The sequence below is a fragment of the Centrocercus urophasianus genome, unplaced genomic scaffold (assembly GCF_019232065.1).
Source record: "Centrocercus urophasianus isolate 14NV4802_14NV808 unplaced genomic scaffold, USGS_Curo_1.0 seq_25, whole genome shotgun sequence".
Lineage (NCBI taxonomy): Eukaryota > Metazoa > Chordata > Aves > Galliformes > Phasianidae > Centrocercus > Centrocercus urophasianus.
Window position 1 is genome coordinate 12,131,937 of NW_024884811.1, and position 23,831 is coordinate 12,155,767.

Below are 23,831 nucleotides of genomic sequence, written 5' to 3' on the forward strand. Positions count from 1 at the left end.
TTTTGTTTGTTTGTTTGTTTTCTCCAGTCATCCAAAATACTTACATAGTGGCAAATAAGCAAACAATATAAAGTGCTAGCTGGGCAAGGTGAGCTGTGGTTAAGTTCCTGGCTACAGGATGAGACATACATTTTATTCTCAATAAACAATGAAGTGATTGAAGTATGTTCTGCTAAAGTAATGATTGTAACTGGAACAGCTTTTTCATAAAAAGAGATAACAACAGGTTATGTTATAGATTAAGGATAAGAAGGATCACACATTATTCCACAGGAAAGAAAACATCTCCAACATCTCAGTTAAAATCCAGTCTAGACAAACATTTCTGTGCACTTACACTTTTCCCCACAGTTCAGTGATGCCTCAAAAGCCTCCCACCCTTAAATGGCATACTAATTCCGTAACATCAGTGTCACTGTATTTCACTCGTGGCTATGAAATAAACATTCAAAGGACACAGTAATTCAAGACCAGACCGTGGGAACTTACCAGCCATCATAAAAAATCATAACTGAATTTCTTGGGGTGAAAAACATCCTAAAAATATTCATTCAAAATATTCTGAAAGGTTACTAATATTCAAGTAAATACAAATTGTAATTTAAATACTGCACTTATTTTTACTGGTAAATGCAAACAGCTGGTATTTAAAATATTGTTTTACAGTAAAAATTGTTTTACATTCATACTTTATGGAAAGTTGTTTAAACAGCAGAAATGTCTGCACCAGAGTATAAATTTCAAACAAATTAGCTGCAGTATTTAGTTCTGCTGTTTTTTTAAAATTGTTATTACTATCTTTATTACTATCTCTTGCCATGTTTTAAAGAAGTCTTAGTTAAAATTTCAACACAAGATGGCACTGTAAAGAGACTTCTTGAGTCAAAGAGAAATTATTGATATTATTGATATCCAGAGGGTTTTTTTTTTTTTTCCCTCTTAAAAAAAATTTTTTAAAAAATTTTTTTTTTTTTTTTTTTTAATTTTTTTTTTTGGGTCATGTTTAATTTGCACCAATTTATCAATAGCTTTTGTATCCCAATGGCAGATAAGGAAATCTGGAAGGCATACAGAATAGATCTACTACAAAGAAGTTGGAGAAGATATTTTTATTATACCTATTTAGATCAGATCCTCATGTGTAATAATCATTTTTGTGAATAACTTGAGATCTCACTGTAGTTAAATTTGTTTGTAATAAAAGTAGTTAAATCACATGCTGAATTTCTAAAACAAGATGTCAGAAAAAACTGTTGCCTAATAAAAATACTTATTTCTTCCCTAGAATATTATTAACAGCTCTGGAGTAACATGAAGAGTTTCATATTTTATTAACAAAAAGCTAATAGGCTTTTAATACAAAACCTAATCATGCTCAAGTTTCTTTACTATCTTATGACACCTGCTTTGCAAATTACCTTCTTTTTTGCTTAGACAAACCAAATCATATGGTTTTAAAGGACTTTTGGAGGCCAGTTAGTCCCTTTTATTCATTCATACTGGAGTAGCTCTATCTATCCTTTATCTTAAGTTTTATCTGAAGAGTAAAATAGCATTATCGAAAGCTTTATCAAACACTGGCACAGGTTGCCCAGAGAGATTGGGTCTCCTCTTTGAAGATCTCCAAAAGCAGACTGGACATGGTCCTAGGCATCCTGAGCAGGTCCAGTGTATCCCTGATTGAGAGGGGTTGGATGGATGCAGAAGGGCTGCCAATCTCAACCAGTCTGTAGTTCTTTGTAAACACTTGTATCTTTACTCTTTACCCAGGAAGGGCCCTCTCCCTCAAGCACTATAGAAAGGAACAGATGAAAGATTTACTTCTCTCAGAAGCACATTTCCTGTCAGTTTCTAGCATTGTCCAGCTTTCAGCCAGCCAGAAATCATGATAATTTAACTATTTTAACAACCTATGTGAGCTCACTCACCTTCAACTGCTTGTTTTTGGAACAGTTCATGTCTGAAGAAGAAAATCTTGCAATTAATTATAAACAAATAACTGTTCTCATCTTACTGATCTAAACAACTGTTTTGAAAATAAATTCAGAAACAGAATCATGAGGCACTGTTGAATGAGTGAGTACACTTGCCATTTTCACGATGTTTACAGCGTCTAACTTCTCCATCTCTCCTTAGCACAAAACCCATGTCTGACCTCATCTTTCCCACTGTTTTTCAGAGCTAAGCAAAGGGCTACTTGAGAAAAGACAGATCGCAGAGCCTCTGAGAGCTGTGCAACACAGGTCGCCTTCCAGATGGAAGCAGCCTGTTTCTCTGTGATTCTTTTCAGGTTAAAAAAAAAAAAAAAAAAAGAGAAGAGAGTTTTGGATATAACGTCTGCAGTTCCAAACCTCACTTGAGTTCCAAACGCAAACCCAAAAAGTCAGAAGGATCGTGAGGCCCCGCTTTCACGGCCTGTATTCGTACTAAAAATCAAGATCAAGTGAGCTTTTGCCCTTCTCCTCCATGGCTTATTTCAAGGCCATTTCTCTATCCTTTTGCAGAGTGAAATATGCAGGACTCAGGTTATTATCACAGATAACTACGTGAAATACCCTAGCCTATGGTACGCAAAAGGATCCTACCTACGATCCCTATATTCATTGAATTCCTCTGTTCTTTTGCAGAAAGACATATCCTGAAGTGATTTCAGGGAATCTCCATTTTTCAGTGGCATTCTATATATGCATGTATTTCTATGCATCCATTTTAGTGTTCATAAATTTGGGTGCACTGCAAAAAATCATTAGATCTAATAATGCTCCTGAAATAGATACTAAAGAAAGAAGCTATATGGAGAACGCATATTTACCCTCATCTTGTATAGAAAATATGTGAATACCTACATGGAGGAATTGCTAACTTCACTGGCTTTTTTTTTTTTTTTAAAAAAAAGGGTGGAATTTAGTAATGAACCATGGATTTTTATAAAAATATGTTACGACTTCATGATGTGCTATTGTACTCTTTGACCACTACCTATCCCCTTAATTCAAACACAGCTCCCTGTGAAAAAATTATGTGTCTGGTTTGAAGTTACCTCATCTGTATACTCTGTTTCTACTAATGCATACAGTTGTGAAGTACATACAGGGACTCTACCTGGCAATTTTTCTGGACATTGGGGAACATTTGGAGTCCAGAGGTAGATGGTTATTAGTCCTGCAAGGTCCACAATCTGTTTCAAACAGGAGTTCCCAAGTGAAATATTAAGAATTTCTTCTTAATTCCCTTGAGTATGATAGTCTCTTTATCCTCAGTAGGAGAGTAAGATAGCCTAACAACCAAAAATTCCTGTGTTATTACAGGATCCCTGACCAGCAGGAAGTATCTGCATTGTTACTGTGAGCTCTGGAGCAAAACACATGTCTATTTTATGAGTATGAACTTGAAAGTATGCCATTTTGCTATTCACTGTTTTACAACAGACTTCTTCCATATAGTGGTACTTCTGCCGTGTTGGTATAGTGTCTGAATTAAACTATTTAAAAAATCCATGACATTGTCATCAAGTTACTTTTATCTTGTGGGAAAGATGTCAAGATTTTAAGAAAGCAGAAGTAAATTGAAACAGATATTAAAAAAAAATCACCTCCCCCAAAATGTTATCTAGGAAAAGAAATCACAGTCCTCAGAAGGAAGCTTGCACTGAGAGATTCTGACTGAAAGATAGTGTATAATCAAGGTAAAAATACAGGTTGTAATATAAATCTCCACAAAGGAAAATCTTATCTCATAGCTTCACTTGGAATCTTTACCAGTCCTGAGGATAGCACCGAAATTGCACAAGTCCTAAATAACCAGCACAAAAGACTGCACCAAGGCATAGGAGATAAGTATTAAAGTATTAAGAGAATGTAATTATCATGTGATAGCAACTGTTAAAATTTTAAGCTGCATTTCAAGGCAATTAATTAAGCTATGCTACAGTTCAGGAAAGGTGTCAGGCTGACACCAAGGAGTACTGCAGAATCAAATTATTTACTGGCATCAATGAGTTTGGCTTCTTTGCAACTGCATAAACACCAGAACATCCAGACTAAACATGTTTAAAATGAACTTCTCATGCCATAACTTTGCTAAGCTTTCTTAAATTCATATGTCTGGTCATTAAATAAAGGTCCAAATGGGTAAAAGAAAACTCATCATGTACACTCAGATATGATCCCCACAAGCATTTGTGTACGTGAACTATTCCTTAAAGGAAGAGAAAAGGAAATCATCCAGAGTTATGTAGTCGGTGACATCTTCTGCAATACAACCAGCTTTAGATAAAGCCTGTCAATGTAATGAAATTGACAGGCTGAATGAAAAAGACATGATTATCTGAAGAAAATGGGAGTAAGATACAGAATCTAAAAATAAAAGCAGACAGGTTCAGACCTTTATGACAACTGAAGAAGATATCATGGCCTCAAAACCACAAGCCCTTCAAGGCCCCTTGTGAAAGCTAGGGAGACTACAAATGGGATACATGAAATGACATAAGGCATTAGGCATCCACATAAGGATCCCATGCATCCTTCCTTTACTGACCGCCCACGGGCATTCTGTTTAATAAAGTACTATGTTTCTGAGATCTGCTGTTGTAGCAGCACTGCATGCAAAGTATTCTTTCAATTGGGTCATTCCTCATTCCTTTTACATGCATTTTCTTTATACATTATATTTATACAAAGACACAGGTGCATACACACATATGTACGTGCAGCTAAAGTATGCATATAAGCCCCACAATTGCCTATAGGCTACTCTCCCACTGCTTTCTGAAGAAGCAAAAATTTCCTCAGAATTCTTTGGCAAACTCAAGCTATATTCAAATCAGTATCCTTTCTCACCTTCTACAGAACTATAGACTGATTAATGGAGGCTCTATATTGCTTCTGCAGTCATTCAAGCACGCACAGAGCATGCTAGATTTCCTCCTGCTATCTTCATCTCTCAGGGTTACATAAGGACATCTTTCATTTTTGCAAAGCTTGCTAGGTTATTCAGCTTGCAAAGGCACTGAGGAATATGTGTTTACTGCAAACACGTTTTCACTTTTCACTGTTTTGAAGCACTGACAAACTCTCAAAAGGATGGTAAAAACGTCCCCTCCTTATGCCAAGAAAATGTCCTAGAGAAAAGTCATTCTCAGGAATTTTGATTCCTAAGGTGGGAAAGCAAGGGTTTTTTTTTTTTTTTTTAAACTTAGAGCAGACGATTTTCCAATTTGTTTCTTTTTAATAGTTCATTGTGTGAACAGGAAGAAATCCTACTGTTTACTTTTTGTTATGGATGATAGATAAAACCCAGTCATTTAAATAATTAGAGTATCTAAGCTTTCTATCTAATTCGCTCAGTCTTATCCTGTCACAGGTAGCAAGCATTATAGCATATCTGAAGACAAAAGACAAGGAACTGGTTCATTTTCCATAGCCTTCTAATATCTGACAGGATCTGACAGAAAGCCATGTTTTTAAAAAGCAGAATTGAGCTTGAGGAGGCAAATAGATACCTCATAGCACTTCTAGAAGTATGAAGGCTTTACATGCCCTGAATTGGTATTAATCAAAACTGTAGATGCTTTTGCAAATTCTAACAGCAGCCTACTTGCTGACTGTTGTCAGAACACCTAACTCTGGCAGCACTTGGTGACAACGGGGATGACTCTGACATTACTTTTGCTACTATATAAGCAGTAATTTAGTTCCTGAATTTAGTTCCACAGGTCTGTCATAGATGATGCCTGCTTCGACTCTTGTGTACTTGCTGATCATATTGTGAAAAAATTGGTAGATGAGACATTAGATCATTTACGCACTGATACTAAACACTGTTTTCCACAGACTTAATGGTTTTTTAGATAAGAAGTTTTCACAATATAATTGAAACAAGAATTCTAAATTGCAAGGTCCTTCCTGAAAGTACGAGGGAGATGATTGTCCCTCACCATTCTGCCCTCATGAGGCCCCATCAGGAGTACTGCACCCAGGTCTGGGCCCCCAACGGAAATATATTGGGTTGGGATGTGAAGCTTTTGGAGAGGGTTCATAGGAGGGCCACAGAAATGACCAGAGGGCTGGAGCACCTCTCCTATAAAGACACACTGAGGGAACTGGGCTTGATCAGCCTGGAAAACAGAAGGCTGCTGGGAGATCTCATTGCTGCCTTCCAATATTTAAAGGGAGCTTATAAACATGGGAAAGCAATTTTTTACACAGGTAGATAGTGATAGAACAAGGGGAAATGGTTTTAAACTAAAGGAGGGGGGGTTTAGATTGGATGTCAGGGAGAAGTTATTCATGGAGAGGGTGATGAGGTGTCAAAACAAGCTGACCAGAGAGGATGTGGATGCCCCATCCCTGGAGGAGATTAAGGCCAGGCTGGATGGAGCCCTGGGCAATCTGATCTAGCACTTGATCTAACAGCTGGCAGCCCTGCTTGTGGCAGGGGGTTGGAACTTGATGATCCTTGAGTTCCCTTCCGACTTGGGACATTCTTTGATTCTATTATCATTCTCCTATATGTTTCTTTACAAAGCTGCACTAATCTAGTAGCTCCAGGCAAATTGTGTCTTTCAGGACTAATCTTATTTTTTTCTATTTTGTGTGGTCCCCAATGGCATGAGAGGGTGCACCATTTAGCTTATAAAATTCCTGGTTCTCAGTCAGACAGGACTGAAGAACAGCTGTATAACTAGATGGAGCTTAGGCATGCCGAACAACTACATTACCCTACCTACGTCACTGCTACATCAGACACTTCACAGAACATCTCCTCATGGCTTTTTTATCACATTACAGCGAATGAGCAAAAGAGGGCCAGAAGCACTTCAAGACTTCATAGCATAATCACCAGAGTATCTGAATACTGTGATGGCTCAAAGTCTGAGGTGACCCTGAGGTTTTAGAAGGATGCCAGGGGACCGTGAAAATAGTCCAGCTCACTTCCTACAGCTTATCTGGTTACAACCATATACAATAACAGTATTCAGTGAAATATATCTCTTTTAAATTTCTGTAGTTACAAACAAGCCTTCTTTCCATCTCCCTTGCAATGTGTTTTTTTCAAAATTTCAGTAAAATCTAGTTAATATGTATTACATTTCTGCATCTTGAATGAATATTAGGATGAAACAGATCTTAAATAATTCAGGAGTTTTCAACAGCTTTATATGGTCTGTTACTTAAGGCTTTAGAAAATGCATTGTTTATCCCAGCAAGTGTACAACTTACCCTCAGCATAGGACCATTCTGGAACACATGGGGTTCATCACAAACTACACAGTATTCATTCAATACTGGTATCCGCTGCTCAGCAAATTCAATAGTCTGAGAACAATGAAAATGAGAATAACAGCATCTGCTTAAAAAAATTAACAGTCAGCTCATGCTCAAAGGTGTTTCAAAAATGGGTAAGACGTGACATCCTACCTGCACAAGAAAGCCACGGTCTCGTACCGGAATGCATTTTGCACCATAGTTTTGCTGCAAGGAAAAAAAATTCAGGCAACTTCAATGTTGGTAAACTAATGACAAGGAAATGATAAAATATTTTTAATTTTTGTATACAAAAATGTTAATTAAATTATTAATATTTGCATTTTAAAAAATGCCTAATTTGGACAAGCCATTACAAATGAACAATCCTTTTCCTTGTTCACTGAATGTAGGATGAATTTTTAGCATTCCTAAACCTGATGAGTTTTTTATCTCAGCATCCCCGAAAACTTTAATCCCATATGGAAACACCCACACCTTCACTCCATTCAAATGAACTGACATTTGGTAACCATCTTTAAATTTTTACCATGTATTGTCTGTCTAAATATGCACTACATACCTAGGCTTGAATGACTAATGTAATTCACAGAAGTGCAGAAAATCTTTTTCTTTTATACTCATAACAATCTCACCTCAGAGAACACCATGATAACAGGTGCTGAGATCCCACTCAGGCTCCTTCTGCCTTTTTCTTTCAATATACAACAGTGTAAATTAGAAGGTACCTTTGCTGTATAAATCAGTAAGGTGCACTCCCTTTATGCTGACATCTATTCTAATCAGCCCTTGTTTTGAGTAAAAATCAGGTTGTTTTTTTTGGTGTTGTTTTTTTGTTTTTTTTTTTTTTTTTTGGTTCGTTTGTTTGCTTGTTTTGTAGTTACTGTTTTTTAAATAGGCTTATTTGTTTTAATTCTCTAACTGTTGATTTGGCAACATTTACACTTTTTTCTTCAGGGAAATAATCTCACCGATTGTATCTGTATACGACATTCAAATATCTTAGGTGAGAACTGAAAAGAAGTTAGGGTCCTAATTCATCACTAACGTAGAGTCAGATAACCAAATTACTCAAATATCTGTTGCCTGTATGTAGGATGTGAAAAGGACTCTTAATGCCCTTTTGCTGACAACAGGGAAATGACACCTGACCATGTATACGGTGATTTTCTCTCAAAGTAAATGCATTATAGTAATAAAATTATTGGTAGTTTTTATAGACTGTCAAGCAAGGTTCGTATTTTTTCCAGATCAGCCAATAATATCAGTAATGAAATCACTCAGTCAACTCTTCATTATATCATCAAAATCAATGGGACTTTTCCTATTAACTTAAGGATATAAAAGTCTGATAAGTACAAACTGCCTCTGCTGATTCAGGAAAAAAAATAGTATCTAAACTGCAACAGGCAAAAAGTCTGTTGGATGACCTTAAATTAATTTTGTTGTGCATATTACAGGAATCAACAACATGGCATGCAAATAAATGATTTAATGATAGCACATTACTGCTTTTATATTTGAGGAGTATAGCTCATGGTTTATTAAACTGATTTATCACAAGGTACATAACACACTCATTGCAATTTCATTGTTCAGCCTGCACATATTTAAATATATGTATGGCATTTCAAGACAGGATCACCATTTCCGCAGGCTGAGAATATCAAGGTGCCACTGAGCTAAGGCAGTGGAGAGGACTGTCTCCTAAGTAATTCTGCTCACATTTAGCACAGAAAACAGACCAGTTTCCTGACAGTTCCCTGAAAGAGCATAGACCTGCTTAGCATAGACATCTTTTAAGAGGTGGAAGCAGAATATGTGTTAATTAAGTTTAAGCTCTATCTCCTAAATTAAGAACATGCATTACTCTTTCTTTTCTCAGTCACTGATTTCTCTGGTGAAAGACAGATGGGCAGTGTGAGTCTAATTCCTGACTTCCAGTTGTCAGCGTGTTTGAAGGTTAAACATTTTGCAAAACACAGATGTGCAAAAGGTGAGCTGAACCATGACTGCATTTATTTCATTACAGTGTTAGTCACAGATGAAAAGAGCAGGAGAGGAGGCTTGGCACCTGAATGAGCCAATGGATGGCTCTCCCCATGAAGCACAGGGGGAAGTTAGAAAGGACATGTATGACCAAGACAATTTTCCTGCGTAGCAGCTCACACTGCATTCTCCTCCTGCAGTAAGAAAGAAGGTAAGCAAGGAAGTGTGCAACTGAACATTTCCTGTGGCCAATATCTGTACACTGAGCTGCATTCAAGATGAAATTTGAAGTCTCTGTCTTCACCTAGGCAGATTCCATTTTTATGATGTTTATATTTGTATGCTTAGCTGTTTAAATGCACCTTAAAAAGCTGACTTCATTGTTCTTCATTTAAGTATCTGCTAACATATCCCCTGAATACTTTTGCATAACAGGCATAACAAGATGTTTGGAAAATAATAAGAAAATGAGTGGAATTTTAAAAATTACTACGCACAGCAGCTTGTGAAGGTGATGATGAAGATGGTGTTAAGATACCAATAAGCCCTGAGGTAAGAGAGAGCCGCCTGCCCTCTGCTATGTTGGACTCCTTGAAAGGCTCCATTTTGGATGATTTAGGGGCATTGGAGTAGGTCTTGCTGAGTAATTTGTGATTCTTCAATCCATCCAATTCTTCCATTCTAAGATTACTAGAGTAAGACCTGCTTAAAAGTTTGTGGGGCTTCAAGGTGCTGTTGTGCTCACATCGAGGATCCCCAGAACATGATCTACTTAATAACTTGTGGGGCTTTAAAGTAATGCACTCCTCCTGCTTGACAGCTGCAGAGCAAGAACGGTTCAAGAGTTTGTGCGATTTAATAGCCATCGTCTGTTCAGCTCTGGGGTCACTAGACAATGAGCGGCCAAAGGTTCTATGAGATTTTGTGGCACACACATCCTCTGCCTTAACTGTGCTGGAACAAGTCCTTCTCAGTAGCTTGTGAGTTTTGGAGATGCCATCTTGTTCTGACTTCAGTTTTGATTTATTTTTACCACAGCCAGGTGGAGGATAACTTGGCGACCTTAAAAACACAGAAGAGGAAGACATAGTTGGAGCATAATCAAAACTGAGAAAAGCAAGTAAGTTCAGATCTACACACTAATTTTTGAGTGCAACCTGTCTTTATGAATTTAACAAGTGATAAAGAGAGCCCCACCTCCCTCCCCCCAAAAGAGCAAATGTCTGCAGAACCAATTTCCCAATACCAAATAGATGTCTTAACTCCTATGTTTACACAAACACTCTAGTAGCTTTTTAAGTAGAAGTTAAAGATATATCCTTACAGTGTTTGATACGGCTCCTACATCTTTAAGCAAACCATTCATTCAGGAAATCATTTTTTAAATTAAAACCATAAAATATTATAACACATTTTTTATCAAAATATCTCTTTTCTATTTAGTAATAATGGCATGATTCCATTAACATTACCATCTTTTAGACATAACTTAACAAATTCTACATGCAGATCCTGTGATAGATACACTGAGCAATGAAACTTGCAGATGTGTAAGTCAGCTGGAATTAGCTTTTTCTATTTAATTTTAGTCTCACAGTAATTTCAATGTTTTGTGGAAGCCCACTTGATGCTCTTCTGTCACACTTTAGACAGATTCTAGCTCTGTAACTCTAGAAATAAGAATGTAAGGGATCCATGTTACAAATACAGAATTAAAGAACAAAAAGGCTTTTGCAAACCAACATGCATATGTACTGTTACGTTACTATAATGTTCACATTCACATTCACCTGTCCTTGCAAAGTAAGAATTAGTATCACATATGCCAAATTGTTTTCCTATAGCTTATAAGCAACCCAATCTTTTTTTGTCTTGAATCAAAGAAAAAAGATCTGAAACTCCAAGGGGTTCACCAGAGGCTGGCAAGTTTCCTCACAATATTATCAAATGGCGACAGTGGAAAACGCATATGGAGCTCACTGACTCACTTTTGCAGTTAATTCATAGCCACCCTAGGGCAGAAAGGAGGTAGGAATGCAGGCAGGGAGGGAAAGTCTCCACATCTGGGCTAAAAGTGATCTTCGGAACTGCAGCAGCAGCTGCCATAGCAAGATGAGAAAGACTGGGCTAGCTTTTCTCTCCTCTTTTTGATCAAAACCAAGTCCCAACCTTCAGTGTGCATTTCACAATGTGTTGAGCAGGTAACTATCTTTGAAAAGACAAATCTTTAGTCATCTTTGATATTCCCCTGTTCTTCAAACATGAATTAGTACCCTCTCTCTCTCTCTAAATTCATAGAATTTAAAATTGCCAAATTCATAGAAAAGAATAAATGCTCAAAAGAAAATCACTCAACAGATATTCACGAAAGAGATGATCTGTGACCTTTTTATAAGCAGGAAAACATGCTAGAGTAAATAGTCATTTTCCTGAAAGACATAAAACCAGAGCCTCATTTTACAGACACTTATGAGTAACTAGAAGAACTCATAATGAATTCCATTTACTATTCATAAAATATTTTCTTACATTTTTAACACCTTTGTTTTTTGAAATTCTGTGCTTGCATTTCACAAGTGGTGGACACTCCTTTAACTCAAATACTAGAGAGGAGTAGGTATTCAGGAGGTCTTGAATTCAGTCTTGGATTAATAACTACTTGAGTTTTAAAAGATTTAAAAAGTATACACAGCTGTGGAAAGAACTGCTGGCCAGCCACAAAAATACGTATAAAAATTCTTGCTACTCAAGTAACAGCCAAATGCTACCAAGCTAGTGAAAATGCAAATACAACTAATTTAAATTATATGATATGAAATTAAATGATATAAAATCAATTATTTCCAGTTTTAAATGAATCATGGCTGTTTCAGAGAGCAAGGCACTGACACATTTTGTCTTCACATAGTTACGGAAGCTGCAATACTGCCTAGTTCGCTTTTGAAGTCATGCAAGGCAAGGAGTGGAAACCCATGAGATAAGATATAAATAGAGCACTTCCCTGTCGAGAAAAGTCAACACTTCGCCTTGTGAAATATGCTGTGGATTTTGAACTGGTTGTAATGATAAAAGCTCATTTTTCTTGCTATTACCTGCGCAATGTAGAAAAGATGTGCAGAGGGGATTTCACCTTTTTGTCAGACACCTTCTTATTGTGCGTACAATTAGATTTCTCTTTGCTATTCTTCCACTGCTGTGTTACAAATGTCTGCATTATTCTGCAAATTAGGAAAGAAAAAAGACTTTCTTATTGTAAGCAAGTCAAATACACTTTAATATTAGTATCCCTCTGTCAACAAAGCAGCCTACATAATGCAACATCCTCACTCTATAGGCAGAGTTTCTCTGTCACATAGGTAGACTGATGAATGGGCAACTTAGTTCCTCAAAATCCTTTCTTTTTCTCCCAGTTAAACTTATTCACATGAAACTCTTATTGAGAACAAAATCTGTGTGAACAACCACTCCAGGACTTAACATACATATGTCTCTCAAGGAGATCTAAAGATAAACTAATTCAGGGACATTTCATTCAACTCTAGGTGTCTGCCCTGCCAGTGACTGCAGAAGAAAGATCCAGGAGCCACACTCCTCAAGTGCACACTCTAAGGCACAAACATGAAGGCAGGATATTGAATATTACACTACCCAGAGGGGCTTACAGAGAAGCTAGAGCTAGACACTTCCCTGAGGTGAACAGCAAATGTTGCACCAAGAGAAGCTAAAAAACAAAAAACAAAAAAACCATAAAGACTACAAAGAAAAAGCATCCGCAAGAACAGCAGTAAAGTACAACATGCTCCCAATAAAGGCTGAAGAGAGTTTTCATGTCTGAGGAGCTTTCAAATTTTTTTTCAAAGTCATGAATCAGAAAGATTTCAACAACATTGCTTCATTTGTAAATTTATGAAAATGGAGCACTGAATTGCTTTAAACACCAAACAGCAAGAAGATTTTTTTCCTTGAAGAAACTCATGCTGCTGTAAGGATCAGACATTAAAGTCCATGTTCCCATCATTTCATTACATATAGACAAGCATATATGAAAAGATGACTCAGCAAGAATTGTATTAAATTCAATTATACTCCAAACACATGAAAATCCTACTTTGTCCTCTCACATTCTTCTTTCCTGTCCTCAAGACCTGGGTTGTCTCATTACTGTGGTAAATCCTAGAGGCGACCATGAAAGTACCGTCTCCTTAAAGTACTGATGATGCTCAAAAAGACTCCTGCTACAGAGACGTTATAACCAAAGCAGAAACATGAAAATGAACATTTTCAGCTACAGCCTTTTCAAACTTACATAACTAACTTTCTAAATGATAATAAAGTGACAGAAAACTCTGGTAGGGAGCACAAATCAAGTTCTGTGCTACAACTGTCAAAATTAAGCTTAAAAAGGCCAATTTTCTAAATTTTATTTAAAAAAAGCAAGCTTAAGGAACTTTGATCTAACTAACCTGACAACCTTGTAGATTTTATTCCACTGGGAACTGAAAAATATATAGTATTTACCTAGGAAGTGAAAGAGGATCGTGAAAAGCACTTTTTCAGACTTACTTTTTCAACTGATGTCCCAGACCAAATCTTTCTTTAGTAGAGATCTGAAATACATCCACAGTTGGCACTATGATAAAACAAGACACTGTTGAATTTAAAGGAATAACCAAGAACTTATAACAATAAAGTCATATGTAAGGATATTCCATCTGAACATTTACTACAAGCAATGTCACTGAAGGAATGGTAAAAGTGGTCATGTCACCTGAGTCCATGAAGAAATTAATGTTCCTTTTCAGAGTATCAGCCAATATAATTTGCAATCTTGCAAATTAGTATTTTAAAAATTTGATTCCTTAGAACATATCTCTTCCCACGGATGTTAATCATAAAAATGTATCTTTACTACTAGAAAGCAACACCAGATTAAATGTATCTGGGCTGGTAATTCACGTCATCTAATCTCTTACATTTTCTTTTAAGTATGTACTCTTAATACACACAGATTATGATATCTTAGTTGTAAATTTATGCATAGAAAATCTTAACTTGAAAAGTCAAGGTGCCTCTATATGGCATTTTTTGTTAATTGCTGCGGGTCAGCCTGAATGAACTGCTAAATGCAGTGTCTGTAGACTAAAGTGAACATGCTGTCACTGAAAAAACAATGATTTCATTCCTTTGTAACTGACAATTGAATTAAGCCCTTTCCCAGAAAGATCTGAAACACTTTAGTATGTCAACAGACATACACCAGGTTTTCTGCAAAAAATATCTGAGTTTTTCCCTCTAATCTGACTTTCACAGATTTATAAAGATGCAGTGTTCAAGAGTATTTTTTATTTTGGGGAAGGCTATTCTGCTTCAGAATTGAAAATTCTGCAGTAATGGCAAAATTAATTTATGTTCCTCATAAAAATGTATAAAAGATATGACCTTGAATCCGCATATGAAGAAAACCTGTATCTAGTCAGTTATTTCTCCACACTGGTACAGTTCATACGAACGTGAAGAAAACAAAAGCAGAACAAACCAAATTAACCAGTATCTGAGTTTTCTTTCTAAGGGCATTTTAATACAGCATCCTTAATCATCCAAACTCATCAACTAAGTGCCTGGTATATGCATTCCAATTGCCAAGGATTACCTTGAACTTTCCATCCTACCATTAATATGCTCATCTGTCTGAAAATTGAAAGCATAAGAGATGGAGGCTGGAAATTAGCTCCTGGTATTACTAAAATTATTAAATGACATTTACTAGATAGAAGTGGCAGGCGAATTTGAGCACCTCTTAAAAGAGACTCAGGTCCTTGAAACAGAACAACAACCAACACATATTACAAGTGCAAACAGAAGAGATAACGACCATAGTAAAATAAAAAATGAAATGAAAGCAGAAAATCTGAGGTTGTTTCGAATTTAATCAGAAAATCAGTAATTTAAAATCTGTATTATTTTGATCACTCTCATTCAAAAGGCCAAATTTTACTCTTTAATTTCCCATTAATAAATGCATAATTAAAAAAACATTATGTATCTAAGCCTGCTACCCAATTTGACTTGGTCCAAAGCACTGCAGATAATTTTAACTTAAGATTCTCATTCAAACATAACCTCATCTTCTAAAGAGGATAAATTACTTGATTAGGGTATCAGTGACTTTAGACTGTCAAATTTAAGACACGTGGTGGGAGGTGAACTATTTTCAATCAGAAATCACCATTCTTAGTTCCAGTAATCTTAAAATCTACAACTCTTGTCTAAGCTCTAGAGTCAGAGGAGATAGTCCAGTACCCCCAAAGGCTAATTCATCCTAATCTAAGACAGGTTTCTAAGGTACCTGGGACAAACTGGTACACTAATAAGACTAGGTATTAATTAGAAGAAAGACTGTGTAAAGATATTAAATAGCTATGAGGTGATAAAAATTTCTCCTTCTCCTTTGGAGTGTACTGTACAAAGATTACTTATTCATTTTATCAGCAGAAAGTATTATAAGAGAAAATTACGTAGCATAGAGGAAATTAACAGTCTCTAAGCACCATTTACAAGGGGGAAAAGGAGTACACAGAAAAAGGATCTTGTTAACACAAAAAATAGTGGGTCTCGTTGTCCTTTTCTGGTGAATAAACTGACCTGACACAAACAGCATTTAGTGCAGCAAAACATTTGCCTCTGACCCTGATCTTGCTTTTCTCAATACCAATGCATTATCACAATCAGTGAGTTGCAGGATTCGGGAGTAAATTTTCCGTTCTAACCTTGTCAACAGTGCAAAAGACAAATTCTTGTTGCCTCTTATTTGACTATATCATTTCTTACTGCATGAAGTTCTTCACGCTTCACTCTCTTTTATCTGCTGCATTTTTTAAATTACATTTTGATAGAAATATTGTTAATACTAACACTGCTACTTGCTATGGCAAATACATATTTTAAAACTTGCATACTTACAGAAAAAAATTGAAGCAATAAAGTACAAACAAAAGGACCAAAGTCAGGCAAAAAAAGAGTGATGTAACAAAACGATCATTTGAATGAACAGAACATGGCTTATAGTAAGCATCAGCAGACTACATATCCTACAAAAATAGCTTATTGGAACAGATTCAGCTAAACACGTTATGACTAAAAATATCTACTCATTTTCCAGAGGCAGAATTCTCCCACAGATACAAGCCTGAACTGACAGCTTGTACTGGAAGTCTCCAAAGTCAGACAAGTTACAATACAAGTTACACATCTGGTTCTGACTTTCTTCTCTAAAAATAAATATAAAATTGACTGTTGCATATGAATTCAGATCGTCAATATCAGTTGATCCTGCATGAGTTTGGCCATTTTCACTCTCATGAGGAAGCTTAACTCAGCAATCAGAGTAGGATGCAAACATGACATTCAAAATTGTCATTCAACTATACGGATTGCCCAGAGTTCAGACATTCATATAAAAATCAGAAGCTGGCAGCATAAATAATATGGTCTGATTCTTCAGAGCTGCATGAAAAAGTGCATATTGACTTGCTTCCCAGATCTGTGTATGTATACCCAATCACTGAGATCTGCTTCTGTAAAGATGATCCCTCAGTTCCAAAAGTTAGGAAATCTCATGTTAGAAACAGTATAGACAATTATTCCTAAACCCTCAGATTCCTAATGGAAACAGTGGCATTTCAAAACTTATCAAGAAAACCAGTTGACAAAACTCACCTTATAAAGACACCTATCTCATTATGGAGGGCCTTATCTTACAAATACACGTAAGCGTAATTTCATACCAGCAGGACTGTCCTCAGCAGTACATTTGACCACATGCACAGTCAAAGATTTGGCAGTGAATGAGTACCTAGCACCCAGAACACGTCTCAGAACAAGACATCACACAAAGGACATGAAAAATATACAGATGACTAACCTGGACCACTTAAGTACTGTGTAAGTGAACAGTGCAATCGCACCACTATGGGCTCTGTGCGAATTACATCCCAAGCAACAGCAATCTCTTCCTAGTTCAAAATAAAAAGAGAAGAGACACCATTAAACATCATGAAGAACAGCTGCATTTTGTCTGTTTATCTTAAGAGTTGGTATAAACACCAGCTATCCATTTACCCAATCGTGGAATATTTAGATGTGAAAGAGGACAAACTACTCCTTGCTAACTCTCTTAAAAGCAGTTTTAAACTGTTTCTGAAGTCAGAATATGCCCATTTCAACAGAGCGTGGGTTTCTACAGGGCACTGCATTTGCAGTGTTTGCAGACACATTTCCATCTATCAAGAGATATTGCTTAAGAGCTGAGAAGAAGGAATTAAAGATGGAAAACACTCAAACCATAACACAGGGCAAAGCAAACATTTGCTCCCTCTTATGAGTGACTAAAATAATTTAGAGTACAATCAAGTTCTTTTAAATTTTACAAGAGCCCAAGAAAAGCTTATGTGCTGTTCTGACCTGAGAATATGATATATATGTGCTGAAACTAACAACACTCCTAAAAGCACTATCTTGATTCAGTGTCTAGAGAACAGGCAGCTACTGCACAAATGAGGTATGTGTGTGTGTGTAGTTAATGACAACATAACAGAAGCCATGCTGTCAATCAACAGCACCACTGTCTTGTGTTTCTTTTGCTACTCGAGCCTCTCTCTGATCAGCTGCAGGTGATGATGAACACAGAGGAGATCTCCAGCTGACATCTGAAATCTGGGAAGAAAACTCTAATCCCAGTGTAATGTTAGAAAGCAGCATTTCTTTATTCCTTATAATATGTAAAACACAACTTGACAAATCAAGCTTGCACTCTTGAAGTTCAAGTTATACATTTAAACAATTAAGACAGACACATGCAGTACACTTACAAACATATTCTTTCTTTTCCAAGAACTCATTAATACAGGCTAATATTTCTCTGTGCATGCACGGTAGTGGCCTCTGGTGGTCTTCGACCACTTACTTTATCCCCGTTTTTCCATCATCAGCTTAATCACAGTGACTTTTGACTGACCTTTTTCCCCAGTTTGGCAAACTTCCATTGCTTGTTAGGCCATAATGAGCAATTTTGTATATTAGTGCACTATAATCCAAAACAACATACATGAAATCGAAGAAAAAAGTCCTTTCACCCGGTGGATGCAAAGATAAAAGTAGTCTATTGTGAGTCCAGTGCATCCATGAAGCAGAATCGTTGAGAAAAACAAGGCTGTTTACACACCGAGCAAAGTTAAAAAGGAAAGTTTTATGACCAGCACTCACTGATTCTTTTTGCTAAGTCTTTAAACTAACATACTGGCCCCTATTACTAAACAAGCCTATATCATGGCCACAATCATCCCTCCTTCAGGACTGTATGAAGTGCTTTCAGCTAACTAATGTCTAAGATAGCAAAAAAGGAAACGCTTTATATCACTTAAAACATTTGCCATTCACAAAAAGAGCTTTAAAGGAAATATACATATAGTAAACAAAAGTATAAAAAACATTTAAAAACTGTGATTGTAAAAGGAAAAAGAAATGTTTCTGCTGGGGTAGTAATCAATAACAAGGCCACTTGTGAAGATCAAGCCTCTGAAAAAGGAAGGTCTTGGTACTTGTTTCAGAGTCTGAAGTGTAGCAGAATTAAATGGGTATTAAAGTTCATTATGCAGTTCTGTGATTCGATTACTTACATCAAGAAAGCTAACATCAATATGCAAATCAATATCTACATCATCAATGGCTCCATATTCCCTGAAAGGAAGAAATGACATTACATTAAATCTCTTTAAGATACTTCTGAGCCTTAGCCTAAGGAGTACTTATAAGGGAAGATTTTATAAAGGATAATGATAAAGCATAATGTTGACTTAAATTCAGAATGTGTATAAATATACTTTTACACAGATTGGATCAATAAATCCAGTGGGTGAATGTCTGCTGCACTGAAAACTTTCTTTCAAATCAAAAGGTGCAACTTCTTAATTTCTTTTTTTTAAATAATTTTCCCAAAGTCTATACCATTGGTGCCATGTATTTTTGTCTAACATATTGCACAAACAAACCAAGGAAACAATAATGGCCATACACTGTTGCTACTTACAAAAAAAGAAAATCCTAGTTTCATAGGTATTTTAGGTTCATAGCCAGTAACCTAAGCAGAGCCTTGAGATAAACAACTGAAGATAAATATAACACAGACTAAAAGGTGGCATATGATACCTGTGGGATTGCTTCATACATTCAAGCATTTGCTTGTCAAAAGGTACCAATTGCGGCGTAATGCGCTCAAGGCAATAGGTAACGTTATTTTGTCTGCTGTGTGCAGTATTGCTAAAGTTCCCAAGGTGCAGATTTAACTTATGCTCATTGATGTTTCATCTGTCGCATGGCAACAAAATCTAACAGAATCCTGTCGGGAAGTTTCAACCACTACTGCCATAGCACCATCCACTTCTGGCAACATGGGCCAACATAACAAAACAGGAGGCATTGCTTTTGGAGCACTCCTGGTATGAAAGCGCATTCACTCTCAGTTTTTCAAACATCAGTTGACACTTTTTCTATGAAAAGCTTGCAGGTGCAGGAATTTTGTTTTTCAATATGTAAAGTTCCCTTTCTGACAGTAGGAGACCACAAAAACAAGGTCAGCTCTCTATGAAATGCATTTTTGTGGGTCTCACTGTTAGATAAGCTTGTTGCAATCAGAGAAGTGGAGCTGTTGGAGAGGGATGAAACTGAATGCCTAATTCTGTGTTTATCATTTCCAAGAATTCAAAAGTATTTTCCACCGTAATTGAGTGCAAGAAGTATGAAAGTTTTTTACATGCCAAAAGCCACAAATGCCAATTTCTAGTACAGTGAGCCTAAGGAGGTCATAATGAAACACTGATTCAACAAATTAGACACATAACAGTTTTTGAAAGGTTACATACCAAGTTCCAATTTTAGAAGCCTGAGGGAGCACAATACCAAGGTATTCTCAATTTCATAGTTAACTGTTTGGCAACTAAACATTTATCTCATTCATTTCCTAAGCCCATACACAACTGTACGGATTTCAGTTCAATAGATCCCTGAAATGTAATGAATTTCCACTTAATTTCAAAAGACACGTTACACCATATTTGTAGATATCATCTCTCAGACTAAAATAATAGAGATCATTGTTTAGAGGTTAATGGGAACTGTTACTTGCAATACATGTATGCCTAAGTTTATTATCTCTATATTAATATTCTCTATATTTCATTACTTTGTTATATGTCAGTTTTGATATTTTATTTGTAATTTTTCTGACAAGTGTTACATCTTGCCTGTTATTTTAATGAAATTATTAATATTACATAAATGGAAAATGAAGTTATAAAATACTTGAAGTGAATTCAATACATCATACAGCTATGCTCTAGAGCAGAACCATGCACACTTGTACATGTACTGAAAATTTTAACATAATCTCTCTGCAAACTCTCTAGCTCTGCAAAATATTCCTCTATTTGCTTAAGTAGAATTCTTCAGTTTCCAATTTTACTACAGTAGAAATCTTTCCTAAAATCTACCTAATTTCTTGTTTGTTGCCCACAACCTAGCCTCTTATTTTCTCATTACAGCAATAGAGAACATTTGATCACTCCTGTTTATACACAGCCTCTGACGTTTTTTTCCGGACTAGACAAAGCCAACTCCTTCTCCCTTCCCCTAAGGACAATATTTACTAAATCTCTTATCATTCGTCTCGTCCACCTCCAGGGCAGAAGACAATATGACAGAGAAGGAGTTTAACAAGGGTTTAGAGTAATGCTGAACAGCATTTTTCAACAAATTACAACAGCCTTATCAGCTACCTACTGAACTGCAAAAGACAATGTTTTAGAACAGGCGTCCTGGGCCTGCTCTCAACATAGGCAGTTGTAAGAGTGCTCAGCCATGAAATGAAGCCAAATCCAGCATTACTGTTAGCTATGAGAGCTCCTTTCTTTTGCCACAATACACAGAAATCATAGTTTTAGCTGTAGGGGTAAGTGTACATAGAACTCATTTTCCAAATTTTTAAAGGTTCCACAATAAAAACAGTAAATAACATACCTGAGAGATACTGCATTAGGTCCATAGATCTCTCTCACTGCTATCAAATCAGCTTCCAGCTGCGGGTGTTTATGAAGTTCTCCATCATAGCTAACCTATCGGAACAAAATAATCTAGGAGTTCTTATTCATTTCATTACTGGCATCTGATCTAGGCTCTTGAAAGTTCCCCCTGCAAAATATTTTTCATAGAGATTTCTTAACAAGCTCAGAAAGAACTTCCTTGATTAGCTGAAGCACTGAAGTGGTATAACTCTTCTAAGCAATAATATTATAATATAATATTGCTGAGAAGAAAAGCAGGCACCTCTGTATCAAAATATCAGAGGGTCCAACCCCTATCTGTGGAAGAGAAAATGGAAAGAACTCATTCCACTGTCCTGTCTTGTCCTGAGGGTTGTTCTGGATCTCTTAAAATTTTAAAACTGTAAAGCAGGAGAAGAATCAGATTTCCCCCATTTCGTCAGTCCGGAGTAGGAAAGGACAAGCTTTCCTCCATTTCTTGCCATGCTCTCATGTATTGTACAGGCAGAATGGTCTAGCCTCAGCAAGAGAAGCACTAGACTATCCTATGCATTAAGTGCATATATATTACATTTTCAGTATATTACATATATATTAGCATATATTACATTTTTTTAGCATATATTACATTTTCAGTCTGCATATGAGACCATCAGTGCAGTCAGATCAGATTGAAAAAGAAAAATAATTGATGAACACATTTTCATTTGAAGAATTTTTACCAAATAGGAACTGATGTAACACATATTTAGATATCGCACCAATTTTTTTCAAACTCCACATGAAAAGGAGATACAGTTATATTGGTGTTTACACTATAAAACAAAAACTGTGAGCCTGTCTAGCTAGGTTATGTGAAATAAAAAAATATATATATTCTTTTTCATAAGGACAAAAATCCTTATTAAGCTCATAAAAATCCTCTAAATGTCTACTTCTATTTTCTTGGTAATCAATCTGCCTGCTTCTGTTAATTCAATGCTATCTCTTTATACCAATCAGAATGATAATAATTTCACATAAGTTAATGAACTCTAGAGGTATAGACAGATTCAGACATGAGAGTAGGATTTGGTCTGTACCTTTGTCAAAGTCAAAGAGTAAAGTGCTAATCTGTAATTTGGCCCTTCACACTCGTAAATATATCCTTATATATGAATCCTGCTGAGAATTCCTGCTACGCAGAATCCTATCTAATTGCAGTACTGTTTCTTCAGTTCTCCCAGATCCAAGTGCTCTTGCACCACAGTTCTGATATCTGGAGCCACACTTGTCATTACGTATCTAATTAAATATATTTCAACTGAATTAAAATAACAATTGACTGATCAACTGAATAATTTGATTAGAGCTGGTAGTCTTCAACTGTAAGGCACACAATTCATCAGCACAGCATATGCAATTACTTACAGCTATCAGTGATACTCCCAACCAGAAAGGTTTAAGCCAATCATCCTTGTTCTGTTTGGGAAGACACGTCAGGACAATTTCTCCCACACACAAGCAAGGGAACAAAACTTTTTTTTTTTCTTCCCCAAAGATGAATTCTTTCAGGATGTATCAATAATGTCCTACTTCCAAAGAGGGCACAGCAATGATTTCTAAAATTGTGACTGTGGCTCACCTACCACTTTACTGCACTTAATACCTACATTTTTAACCATTCTAATGTACTAGTAGTAATGAAATCCAAACAGAATGCTATGCAGAACAATGAACTGCTCAGCATAATGCTTTCTGCCATCTATTTTCTGATAGTAAGGGGTAATGAATTCCAAAAGAAAACAAAGAAGTGTCCTAGCAAACTGTTAGATCACAGTGTGGTTATTTTCCATCCCTGAATCACTGCTACGGACATGCTGATGTATGCAGAGGAGACTGCCAAAGTTTAGTATGTCTAAATTTGCAAGTATGTTCTGTAGCTAAACACAAAAGAGAAAAAAAGAACCAGTCAGTAGTGCTACTGTTCCAAACTCCTATTCTCTATTGCAAGTGTAGAAGCTAAAAATTCAAAGTGAGAATTAACAGAGTCACAGAGAAATTGAAAAAAAAAGTTAAAAAAATCTGATAACTTTGCAGTGTCAGAAGGGTCTGTGTTTAGAAAGTCTCAGTTTTAATCCGAGACCTGATTCAGACTATTTTGTCCCATATAATGACAAAAGGTTGCATTTTTAAAGGAGATTAGGTGATTCACAGACCTAAATCCCATTGAAAATCAATAAGATTTAGGCTATTGAATCACTTAGCTACTTTAAAGTCTTTACTCATTAAATCCTTAGGGAGGATTACATGCAGGTGCCTAGGAAGCAGATACAAGCATTTAATTCATGACCAAAAGGTCGTATCATGTTTTCACTGCCCATCAAGTGCCATTTCACATTTTCTAAGCTCCTTGGTTCATCATCAGTTACTCCTTGTCTTTCCAGTAAAACCATTTAGAAATGTTAGAATTAACCTGTAACAATCTTTTCCAGCTGTGTTGCAC

General features: G+C 36.3%; 1 protein-coding gene across 1 annotated transcript in view; it reads right to left on the reverse strand.

Annotated features, from left to right (window-relative positions):
• Window positions 1-23,831, reverse strand: part of PARP8 (poly(ADP-ribose) polymerase family member 8) — a 111,125-nt gene that overhangs the window by 27,568 nt on the left and 59,726 nt on the right. Inside the window, exons 7-14 of the mRNA XM_042825846.1 lie at window positions 21,324-21,418; window positions 18,929-18,989; window positions 17,176-17,266; window positions 13,818-13,884; window positions 12,347-12,472; window positions 9,752-10,316; window positions 7,419-7,472; window positions 7,221-7,316 (exon numbers count right to left, since the gene is read on the reverse strand). Of these exons, the coding sequence (XP_042681780.1) occupies window positions 7,221-7,316; window positions 7,419-7,472; window positions 9,752-10,316; window positions 12,347-12,472; window positions 13,818-13,884; window positions 17,176-17,266; window positions 18,929-18,989; window positions 21,324-21,418 (1,155 nt within the window). The remainder of the gene's footprint in view (window positions 1-7,220; window positions 7,317-7,418; window positions 7,473-9,751; window positions 10,317-12,346; window positions 12,473-13,817; window positions 13,885-17,175; window positions 17,267-18,928; window positions 18,990-21,323; window positions 21,419-23,831) is intronic.